Here is a 12,554-nt window from a genome sequence, read left to right as displayed (position 1 = left end):
TAGTCACGATTGTTTTTTGGTAACTATAGCATCATTCGAGTCCCATGGAATTTCACAATTTTACCGTATACATGAGTAAATAAGTACACGATTATGACTCTGGAACGACTTATTTATTAAATGGAATATGCTTATTTCTTATCTCGTGTAGATCCTATAAATCGAACGAATTGGTTAATTTAGAAGATTGAAATATTTTGCCTGATTAAAATTAGTATAACGTACATTTCTATGAGTAAGTAATAGAGGTGTTTCCTTTCCCACGGTCACTATCAGTATCTGTAGGGTATAGTTCGCCACGTTACTTCGATAAGATGACATGGTTACACGTGAACCATTTAGAAGTAGGATGGTTCGAAGAAATTGTGTTCAAAACAGGCAGAACTGATGTACTTTTTTTTTTTTTTATCAAAATCAACTATTCTCTATGACTTTTTTATTTTTTACAATGTAATATGTCAAATGTTAATTAGAAATTAAATTTATTTAGACTTTTGCAAAAAGAAATAAGTATTATTTGTAGAACAGATTATGTTGCATTTGTCCTTGCTACACGTCATTCACTTCAATATCTATTTAACGATACTCGTACAACTTGTCACCATGTTTGAAGTCCTGTGACGTCATATATCTGCACAAGGCTATAATTACTGTTTAGGAGTACTCGAAGTACATCCACAATCCGTATAATAGAAGATTTCAGTCTTCATTTGAAGTATCATTATTCATAATCCTTCGATGGATGATTTTGCCTTCTCCTCCAAGTTTGCTTATGAGTAAATGATCGTACTTATCGTCACAATAAAAAAATATATATTTTTTAATGTTGTAAATAGACTTTATTCGTCGTGGCTATGGTTTAATTCTAAACAACCAAAAATAGGCAAAAGTGGTTATTAATTTGTCAATATATTGCTTTTGACTGATAAGCATTGTTTCATTACTTCTTTGCTTTATTATAGAAATCGAATCTCAGTCTGAACTAGAAAATGCTGGGACCAGAACGTGATTAGAAATGAAGTTCGTAATTGACATCCACTATGTGATGTAATCAATTTATTGCTTATCATCATGTCCTGAATTCTATTCTTGTATGTTTTACCACATAACGAAGCTTGTCATTCTTAAAATTAGAATGACTCATACTTTTGGTAAAAACTTGAGAATTTATTTTAACACTTGAGTGTCTAATGCCCTTTGTTAAATTTAAATTCGAGTAATCTTTTTAATTTGTCAAAATCAAGAACGAAAATATGGATTCTAAATCTCTAATTCTCGAAATTAATTTCTCCAGAGAATTCGTAATTCTAGATAGGTAGAGTGCATCATTCAATAAATATTTCTGTGTATATAAATTTTGCTATGGCACTTCTGTGTAAATTGTAACTTTGATCTGAATAATTATGTAACGTTGCACTGAATTGTACAAATTGTGGAGTGTGAATCTCGCTTAAAGTTTGCATGCAACAAGTTCTGCAAATTCTGACAACGCAATCATCTCCTGAATCTGATTATCAACGTCTCAATATGAAAATGTATCAACGCAACTTGCAAAATGGTGTGATTTCATGAAACTTCGTTTCATACCTGCTAACAAATAGATTTGAATAACGATTTAAATGTTCTTCAATTTAAAATAAAAATTAATTATTAATAATTTAAATATCTTCCAACTTTGACGTATTTATTTTTAACAGCTGCATCCTTAGATTGGAAGTTATAGCTGACACGTATTGTAATGTAACTGTAACATTAAAAATTGTAACAAGATGAGGGTATTTGTAGCGTGACAATATCTTTCAAAACAGAACACGCTGATGCTCAAAGATCGTATTCTTCGCGTATATTTGAGATTTTCTCTTTAGGAAAAAATATCTTGGCCGTCTGTACCTTCTATGAGCGCACAAAAAATTCAGAAATGGACATAATAGGAACTTCACATTATAATATACAGCATTTTGGACGCCGAAATTATCGATGTTATATATTCCGCATTACGTTTATTTGCAAACGTCGTTGAAACGACGAGGCGAAGATTGAATTTTTGTCAAAAGAAAATTCTTCTAGTCATTTGACACACTATATTAGTCTTTTTAACGACTTCGTACGAGCGGTTTTTCCGCGATTAAGGAGTTAAGATTTTCAAGCATTCTGATAAGGCTAGATAATGTACTAAATAACGTATTATCAAAATTTCAAAAAAATTATAAAAAAGCCTACGCAGCAAATACTTTGAAAGAAAAATACATGTTTTATTTTTATCTCGATCTTAGTGCAATCATTCAAATAGTTGCTAACTGTATACTGTACATACATACTTTATCTCATATAGCCTAAGAAAAAAGAGGAAATTTATTGAATGATAATCGCATAAAAGTGCTTAATCACAGATTCCATTTCCTTATCCATAAAGGCGTGGCAAATGCAACGTTTATTACTTGCTGATAATTTCTTCATCGTGTTTATTTCTCCAGATAAATGCATTACTTCTATTTCAATCCTCCTTTTGCTGTCTTTTTTCATCTTCTATACAAACATTATATATATTCCACTACTCAAACATATTTTTAATTCCCCTTCGTATTTCTTATAAGCGCTTGCATTATTATTGATACCCAGAAATTGTATGACTCTCTCTGACTCTATTATAAGAGGTAACAGATTCATCGCTATCATTAGCATAGAGGTCTCTGCGTTGCAATAATTAACGCTGCTTTCATCACGAATTAGTTTTGGAAGTAACCTTTGAAATCATACAAATAATTACAAACAGTATATAACGTAAATCTTTTATCTCTTTTCAAATTCACTGGTTAATGCATTTGTGAAATTCCAACCAAATCTCAACCAAGCTAACTTATAGATATTTCATCACTTGGCTTTATCACCCCTATCACTAATAAGCGTACAAACATCATGCCGTCAAATGCTTGCAGGGCAGATAGCATTTATTTTTGTCGAAATGTAGAAAGTAAAGATATACCGACCATCTCAGCACGATATCGGAAAACAGAAAATTATTGTGTGTTGCTTCAAAAACGTGAACGATTCGTTAAGATCGAAAAATTATTACATTTTCAGCTCTTTGTGTGCGTGTAGTATAATGTATGCTTTTTGTATAGCAAAAGAATTCTCGTATTTGCATATTTCTAGTCACAGTTTGATTTTCTTTACTTTTGTAACAATTTGATTCATGTGCAAAATAATCGATAAAATAATAATCGATAAAAACTTGGTGTAAAACTTGAATAACAACCGCGATTCAATCAAGCTGGGATCTCAATCGACGATATCACTGATCTCTTTCCACGTACCTTATAATTTCGCATGTAACGCGAGGCAAGTGTCATGCGATCGTATCAATATACCATGTTCATTTCCTTCGCTTTTATTTCTCAAATGATACACGCGAACGTTTTTAATGAATTACATGCAACATCTTTCCGTAAAGGCAAACCTTTCATTTACGATCGTTACTTTATAATCTTTTATGCTTCATTAGAGTACTCTGTATCAGGATTGAAAAATATATTTTCTCTGTGTAAAGTAGTTACAAACTTTGTATCACAGGTCTATGATACGTGTTATATGAAAGATAATATGTGATATATGATATATGAAAGATAAAACTTCTTGACGAAGAAAATTCTGATGTCAATTTTGACTCTTTGTGAATTTCATATGTTTTTTCTCGTTTCAATATATTTACCGCTACTACACTATTTTGATACATAAATGCATCTATCAAAAGTTTATGTAAAGTTTCATCGACGACGACTCGAATCCTTCGGCTTATCACAAGCAATATTCGCGTTGTTATGACAAATCATGAAAATAAATGAAAATTGAAACATAGAAAATATCAATACCATCGTCGCATCATTTCTACAAAAAGACGACAATTTTAAAATTCAAACAAATGTCTTTAAGCTCTACGATAACGAGAGTGGTGTTCGGTTAAGAAGCATATATTAATAGGACATACAAAGAAGCATATGCAAATGCACAGTCAACGTCGAAGTGGTCAACGTCGTGTCTGTTTCGTTCCCCTCTAATTTTCCCCCAAGAAACGCCAAACAAACGCTGCTCCCTGTTCAAACTATCTTCGTAACTTGTGTGAACACAGCCTTGGAAGCCCGATTCTTTACCATAATAAAAGAAAAATGTGTTAATCGAGGCTATTCAAGAAGGATTTGCAAGACAAGAAGAGCTCTAAGTTCGACTTATGACGTACGACCCTGAGATCCCGAACCTTCTCCGTGTCAGTTCTAAAGTATCGAGTATTCAAGGTGAAATAAACGTATAAACAGGCCGTATTGGAAGAAAAAAAGGAAACTTTGGTCGCGCAAGTCCACATACATATGCAAGCCAACGATGCATTATTCCTTGACCTGACCTAACGGAGGCTCCTTTCATATTCATTAGGAGAATTTGGACCGCGAAAAGCGCCCGCATACTCTCGCTATCCTTTTTCCTTATTTACAAATCATTAAGACATATAATACCAATTTTATATTAAAGTGATAAAAAATATATCTTGTTCGTATAGTAAAATGGATAAGCGGCGCAAGGAGCAAATACTAAAATATACAAACGAAGAAGCGGAAGAAATTTAACATTAGAATGATTTAAAAAGTAGAATGTTCTTAAATTAAAGAATGGAAACGGAAAGTTATTTAAATGCCTTACTTCCTCCTTCTCCTCGCTGTCTAAAACCGAGGTTACCGAACACTGCACCGGGACCAAAAAACAGTTTATCGCGAACAGAATCGACTTAAAAAAATGTCAGCGGAGGCTGGAAAGACAAATGCATAACGCGTGTGCATCGATTAGCATTTAGACAGTGTGCATCGAAAGCTTTTCGGTATCAGTCGCATATCTGAAAGGGTCCTATGAATAATATGCAACGATGCGACACCAAACTGCTTCGACACATGCATCAACGAACGAACTTTTGTTTATTCCTCTCGTTTAAGTTTCCTCATAAAAAAACGATCGTGGAAACATTTTGAATTCAAAGTCTATTCGAATCTCGTACATCGAACTTTCGATAATTTTCAGGAATACGGAATAATATTTCATCGACCACTGCATCCACGAAAGGATTGGATTTCATCTCACGATCATTTTATCGCTATAAGATACCGACTTTATACATTTTAAACGTTGGAGAATTTTTTTCCCCAAAATGATGGCAGGATCGCGCGATGCGCCTTTGCCAGAACAGAACTGTGAACGTTGACGCGTCTTTTTGTATTATGCGAAACAAAAAGAAAACATACGATCTGTTTGGAGTAGGTAAAGAATTGACTTTTAGATGAAAGAACTTTGAACGGCATGAAGCCAGGTCGAAAGGTGAATCTTTCCTTTTTCTCCTCTCCCACCTTGTCCCCTCCCTTCTTTCCCTTATATGGGGAAACTTATGGTAGGATAAAAACCTATTTGTAGTCTTTTGTCAAGACGATACGTGGCCATAATAACAGCTCATTGAATAATTTGTATAGAAGTATGGTAATGCATGACGACGGACTTTCGAATCAATTGACGGGCGAAAGCTATTTCTCTATTGACTCGGGCCGAATAAATTTTTACGTTTTCAAAACAATAATCTGTTTTACAGTTGAAGTGGATAATTATTTCATGAACGAATTATTCCACGAAGCATTGTAAGTTGAGACAGTCGTCTCTTTTTTAACGAGTTAATAGTTCAACTCATTATGAACTTTCATGACAAATTCTTGAATTACTTTTATATTCACGAAGCTGCTGTTTCATTAATTCCACTTTAATCCCTTCGTAGTTTGTATCATTACATTTTCAGAAACTATTCAACTTTTACAACGTTTAAGCTACTTTTGTAGTAGCAGTTATAGATAAACTTTCCTTTCCTTTAACTGTCGACTAAATTACGTCATAATGCACAATAGAACAAATTTTAAACTATCGAATTTGGAATGGCATATGACAAAAAAAAAGGAAAAAAAGAAAACAAGGCGTTTCAATACGAATTCAATTTACCCTTCTGTATCAGTACAGTGGAGTAAATTGAATTGAATTGAATTGAATTGAATTGAATTGAGATATCCCTGAGTCGGTTCATCCCGGAGTCGGGCGGTTTTTACGTGGATAAAAACAACAAACGAAATATACACGGAACACGTGAGAGAGTTTACGAGGGTTTACATAATCTCGGCAATTTCTATGGAATGACAAGGCTTTTATAAAGTCTCAATTCACCGTAAAATCTTGACATCCTTTCTATCAGGTGTGAGCAATTTGAAAACCGAATATGCCGTTTTCTTTCTCTTCCTCCAAGAGAACCGCAACTGATCATAATTTCGATTGCATAAGTACACCATCCCCACCATAGGTCCCTTTTCCCTAGATTTTTTTTCTTCCCTCTTTCGCGCCCGCGCGGTTCCACGGCCAAGCGGCGCCATGTTACTTGCATTGTTCACGACATACGGAATACTTATGTAAACGTGTATAACAATACTAAGTTACATACTAATGATACGCTGCTTACCAGTCGGTCGCATCCTGCTTCGAGTCGACTCAAACTTGCGAAGGAACGTCAACGTGGCACGACTCATATGTATTTCTTTGGTAGTAGCTATTCGATCGATCGAGCTCACCTATGAAATTATTAAAATCGACGCGTTAATTGATCGTGTATTCAAAAAGAGATTTTGGATGAAATACGATCGAATAATCGCTTCTTCCCCACAAAGATTGCATGCATCCGAATTGGTTGCTGAAATGCAACTTTGCAATTACATTTCGATGTTTAATACTTTCGATTTCGATAATTAATATCCTTTTTAATCGTGTAAGACTTACTAATATCAATTTAAATCAGACATGTGATCCTCGCGAGTTCGTTCACGCGACCACGATGTACTGGAACGTACTTTTAACTGTGTACTGTACCTTTTTACGAAAGTATAATACGTACATAGTTGAATTAACCATCGAAATATCGTTATACGATAATTTAAAATTTGTCATATTTAATCAGCAGATTCAAAATTCCCTTGATCCAAGTTTGGAAAGCGATATAACCTTTTTCGCGCGATATAACGGAATAATCGCGAGTTTCCTCCCGGACGAAAATTACTCGCATCCGACTCGGTCGCTGAAACGTCGCGTTGCAACGCGGTATCTACCGATACTCGTCCCGGTAAATATTTTCCCATCTTAACGACGTGTACGACTCTTTTTTCCCTTGTAGACGCTCGTTTTCACAACAATTGTTGCAAAAGACGTTGCTTGATGAATTTTCAATTGGAAGAGGTTGCTCGCGTTTTCTGATGCGCTGATGCATTAATGCACGCCATGCTTTTGAAATCATCGGGATCTGTCTACAGGGCCTTCGTGAATTTTCTTAGCTCTATCTCCAACACGATCGTGTCTCCTGTATAATGTTATCATGATGGAACTTCACGTAATAAAACATAAAATTGCGACCAACCTTCAATCGTCGATAGAAAAGTATAATATAAATACGTATAAAATATTGGGTTGTTCGGAAAATGCGTAGCATTTCTGATAGTCGATATACTTTGTTGCGTAGTTGGTGAGATTAAAAGGGGATTATTTATTACGAACCTGTACCCGTTTCTGGTTGAACTAATAAGTAACAATAGGTCACTAAAAAAATTATGGATATATTATTTCACAGAACGTTAACTCTAAAGATAAAAACCTTATAATTTTAATGATCTGTTTGTTTCAGAACGATAGTAATCACGATGACGAGGGCGAGGTATTTTTTTGGGATCCGCCGTCCACGAAAAATCGAAATTCAAAAAGTCGGAATCACGTGCGACAATTGCAAGAACAACTGGCACAAGCCACCCTGAAAATACGAGATTTAGAAATCGAACTTAAACGTATTCAGAAGGTAAGATATGAAAAATCCTCTATTGTGTACAAACAAATATTTTGAACTAAGTTTCTTTTCTGAAAAATGATAATTTAATAGATTCAAAACTGATCGGCACTCGTTGCATATATAATATTTCAACTGCTCCTAACTGTACCTAATAATCGCATTGTCTTCTTTGTCCCACTAAACATAAACGGGATAATTACCGTTGCAATTGTTTTCAGATAATTGCATTTAATTTTAACTCTGTAGCGACGCCCGTTTCGCGCATATATACACGTGATAACATATGTCATTACGCGTTATCTTCAATCAATATCATATCATTGTCACCTTATTAGTTAAGATATCCACGTAATACACTTAATTCACTATTACCGTTTTCTAAACTGCGCAATATAAATGTTAATACGTTGTCAACAGTTCGAATACATCTATCTCTTTCTATAGCATTCCCCGTAATATTTCACTTAAATATTTCATCTTAAGAAATTTTGTTTTATGATACATGGAATACTTCACCTATTAAGTAAAACCTATTAGTTAATATTAAATAACCTGTTACAATTGTTAACTCCAGGGTAACAATTCCTCTTTGAAAGATGAACTCACCGATGGCCATCAAAAAGCGGAATTCTTAAGAGCAAAGCAAGATATGGTGAACCGTATAATACAAATGGAAGAAAAGGTAGGTATATATATATCTTAGTAATTCCTCGTAAAAGTAAAACGAAGAAATAACTTATTTCGAAAAATCTGTACCCAAGGAAGCTAGATTTTTTTTTACTTAGAGGATATATTTCGACCTTCGAGTTTGTTAGCATGATTAAGAAACATTCCTAATGAATCACTGTGCTTAATTGGACGAATTTAAGATTACTAACATGTTAGTGCAACAAATATATGATTATGAAAATAAGAAGTTTCATTCTGAATAAAACGAAACGCGATGTAATTCTTCGAGTTACTTAATTTTAAACGATGCGGTGTATTTGAAGACCTCAGTCTGATCAAATGAAGCAAATCAAGCACAAAGATACTTATTTTTTTCAACTGTTAATATTGTAGTTAATACTAAAGTTAAATGCTAAATGTACCTATTCATAGTTTTTGTGAAATAAAATCTAACACACTTTTACGCTGTGAAGATCTCCTTAATGAAAATAATACATTTCTTTTTTTAACTAGTTAATTCAATCTTTCGAAGACTTAAATATTTTTGTATTATTTTCCTAAAATAAAGAGAGGCGTTCTTCAGTTTAAAGTTTCACAAAACATTTGAAAAATTTGCTTTACAGTATTAAAACATTTTATGATGAACGATACACAGTAAAAGCAAAACTATGTTAATCAGAGCCGGGAAACCGAGAAAAACACGAGACGCATGCAATCGGATGAAATAGCGTTGATCAACGATTTCCGTACGGTGCTGTCCAAATTGAACTCCCTCGAGAAGCTGGATTTAGTTCGTGGCGCGCTAAAAGCGCTGGAAACTGAGAACGAGAAATATAGCGAGGCTAATAAACAAGAAAAGTCTGACTTCGATGAGAAGTTTAAGAGGCCCAACAGCGTCAGCCACGAGACCGCCGCGTTGAAGCCTAATTTCGACGTGAGTTCGGAGAACCACATGCGAGATGAGTTTATCAAGGTATCAAGCAACAAAGAATCGGAATTGTACAAGAAAATCGAGGAACTTCAGGAAGAAAATAAAAGATTATTCGCCAGTGTAGAAGAATTGGATCAGCAGCATGAACAATCGATAGGTAAGCATGTCTTTAACCCTTTCCATCTGATAATGCTAGTACTTTCTTCTATTTTCTTAAAAACTTGATATAAAATAAATGATTGGTCTTTTTCATTTTCCTTTTAACCCTTAGAAAAACTACTGTCCCTCAAGGAAGAGGTCGAAAAAAAACACCAGTGCCTTCAAAACGCTTACGAACAGCTTTACGTAGACTACAACCAGGCTCAAGATAAAGTCGTCCAACTGGAAGGTAAACTCGTGGAATTCAGCACGCTGATACGAGCAGAAACTGTCGACCATACCGTACAAACTAACAGTTTAGAGAGCGTAGATAAACATATCCAAACAAATGACCTAGAAATGGAAGAAAACGAATCGACCGACGAGCAGTATGAGGGAAATGTGGTCGACGAATTAACCAAGAGGGTCAAGAATATTTTGAAGAGTTCCTTTGTAGAAATAGAACCGGATGAGTCGATTTTCGAGGCTCTGGCGAAGCAGTACATTGACGTGAAATGGACGAAAGACGTGGTGGAATCGGAAACTGAATGGTTGCACGAGGAGGTGAAGCGTCTTCAAGTAGAAAATTCCGCGTTGCGCAAGAAAAACTCGTTAAGAAAGAAAAATGCGATGTTACGAAGTACTTGTCCAAACGAAACACGATTAAAGAATCAAGGCCAGTCGCCACCTGCACCTCGGACGAGAAAATCAGCAAAATTAGAAAATATTCCAGAAGATATCGAGGACACGTTTAATACAATGGAAAATCTGAATCGGAAATTGCATACGACATTGGATGAGAATGACAAGTTACGAAAGAAGATCGATTTATTGGAGAACACGGAGAAAGAAACGCAGGAACAGCTGAGAATATCATTGGAGAAATGCAAGTATTTAGATGAGAACATCAAATTAGTCGAGGAGCTGAAATTCGATCTTGAGAACGTGAGACGAGAATTGAAAACGTCTGTTTCCAATGGAAAACAATTAGAAAACAGTTTGGCGATTCTGCGAGGTATGAGAGACGAAATTCAAAAGGAAAACGAGGAAGTGTTTCGAAAAAATGAACAGTTAGAAATAGAGATCTCGCAGTGGCGTGAAAGTAATTCAGAGACAGGGAATAACGATACGTTAAAAGATCTTCAGGAACAATTAGTCAAAGCTAATCGCGAGAAAGATGACTTAGACTACGACATATTAAACATGAGAAAAGAATTGGACGAAGCGTTCAACCAAATAGAGTTGAAAGAAAGTTACATAGCGAAGATGAGTCAAGAGAACGAAAGTTTAACGAAAGAAAAGATTTCCTGGTTGGAACAGTTAACTGCCATTCAAGACGAGTCCAACGATAAATTAGACTTGGTAAACATGGAAAAATCTTTGTTAGAGCAAGAACAGACGGAATTGAAAGAAAAAGTGGCGAATAATGAAAAAGTGATAAATGAAATTAGGGAACGATTACGAGAATCGGAAGAAAGGTACGTAGAATTAAACAGTGAATTTTTGTCGATGAAGAAAACGACCGAGAAGCTTCAATTGGAAAAAGAAAATTTGCAAAACGAAATAAAGAAACGCGAAGAATTAAAGAGTGAATTAGAGCTTAGCGAGTTAACTGAAAAATTTTGTTCCATGCAGAACGATTATGCTCAAATGGAGAATAAAATAGAAACATTACGTTTGAAAGAGAGGGAATTGATAAAATTACAAGAGAGTTTCGCCACCGTTGCCGAAGAAAATGAAACTTTAAAAACGAAATACGAAGTAGCCAGGGATAGCTGTATCAAGTTGGAGCATAATATTGCATATCTACAAGCGGAGAAAAAAGAGTTATTAAATCGTATAAATGAAAATGTCTATGATAAGGAAAAGCAACAAATTACAGCTATTTTAGAGGAAAAGATACGAGAAAATGATACTTTGAAGGATGACAACAGTAAATTAATGGCAGAAATCATCAATTCGCAAAAGAAATTACAAAAGGCAATTGACGAAAATACAGAATCAGCTGATATGGCCAAAGAAACGATAGAAAGTCTATCTCATCTTATTAGAGAAAAAGACGAAGAGATTAATAACCTGAAAAGCGCACTCTATCTTGCAAAGACTGATACAGAAACACTCGATTTTGCGACTATAAAGAACGAAAGGGACGAACTTGTGAAACTTGTAACCATCAAACACAATGAAAATGTGCAATATCATGACGAAATTCAAAGGTTGACGCACCTCTTGAACGAACAAACATCGCGAGGTCAGAACTTGCTAACAGAGAAAGACTTAAATGTCTCTGAATTAAAGGACATAGCTACTCTGCAGCATGAACTGCGGGCAGTCGAACAACGTTTGAGAAATGCCGAAGAATCGAACAGCAAAGAAACTTGCGGGATCGTCGAACACTCAACGCAAACAACGGAAATTGCGATTCTTAATGAGAAATGTAACGCGTTGGAAGCAGCTCTAATTCAAGAGCAATCGAACAATAGAATGCTACAGAATCAACTTAGCGAAAGCCAAGGCAAAGAAGCGAACGCCGCAAAGGAGTTAGAAAGGCTACGAGCACATTTGGTTGAAATGGAATCAAGCTATACGGAAGACGCCTTACTTGCGGAGGAAACGCGAAAAGAATTAGAAGTGAAATTACAGCAGGCTGAAGAAAAAATGAAGAGCAGTTCAAACGCGTACACGTCCGCGAGTATAAGAGCAAATCAGCAAGTGGAAACGTTACAACAACAAATGGCGTTGATTGTTCAACAAAGGGATGATATACAAAATAAGTTAGCTATCGCTGAAGATAAGATCTTATCACAGACTACGTCCTTAACTAATTTACAGATAGTCTTGGAACAATTCCAACGAGGTAACTTAAAATATTTCATAATCTCTGTACACAACGTGTCTTATACGAAATTATCGATTATTATC

General features: G+C 35.1%; 1 protein-coding gene across 4 annotated transcripts in view; it reads left to right on the top strand.

Moving 5' to 3' along the window:
• Positions 1 to 12,554, top strand: part of LOC117161260 (uncharacterized) — a 44,858-nt gene that overhangs the window by 28,093 nt on the left and 4,211 nt on the right. For 3 of the 4 annotated variants that reach the window (XM_033342651.2, XM_033342652.2, XM_033342653.2), the window contains 4 exons: positions 7,736 to 7,903; positions 8,469 to 8,576; positions 9,243 to 9,651; positions 9,766 to 12,489. In XM_033342651.2, the coding sequence (XP_033198542.2) occupies positions 7,736 to 7,903; positions 8,469 to 8,576; positions 9,243 to 9,651; positions 9,766 to 12,489 (3,409 nt within the window). Of the gene's footprint in view, positions 1 to 7,735; positions 7,904 to 8,468; positions 8,577 to 9,186; positions 9,652 to 9,765; positions 12,490 to 12,554 lie in introns of those variants that run through there. The other variant, XM_076619539.1, reaches the window with a different exon arrangement.

This window comes from Bombus vancouverensis, chromosome 6, assembly GCF_051014615.1.
Source record: "Bombus vancouverensis nearcticus chromosome 6, iyBomVanc1_principal, whole genome shotgun sequence".
Lineage (NCBI taxonomy): Eukaryota > Metazoa > Arthropoda > Insecta > Hymenoptera > Apidae > Bombus > Bombus vancouverensis.
Note: the sequence above shows the minus strand (reverse complement) of the source record. Positions and strands in the feature narration are given on the sequence as shown.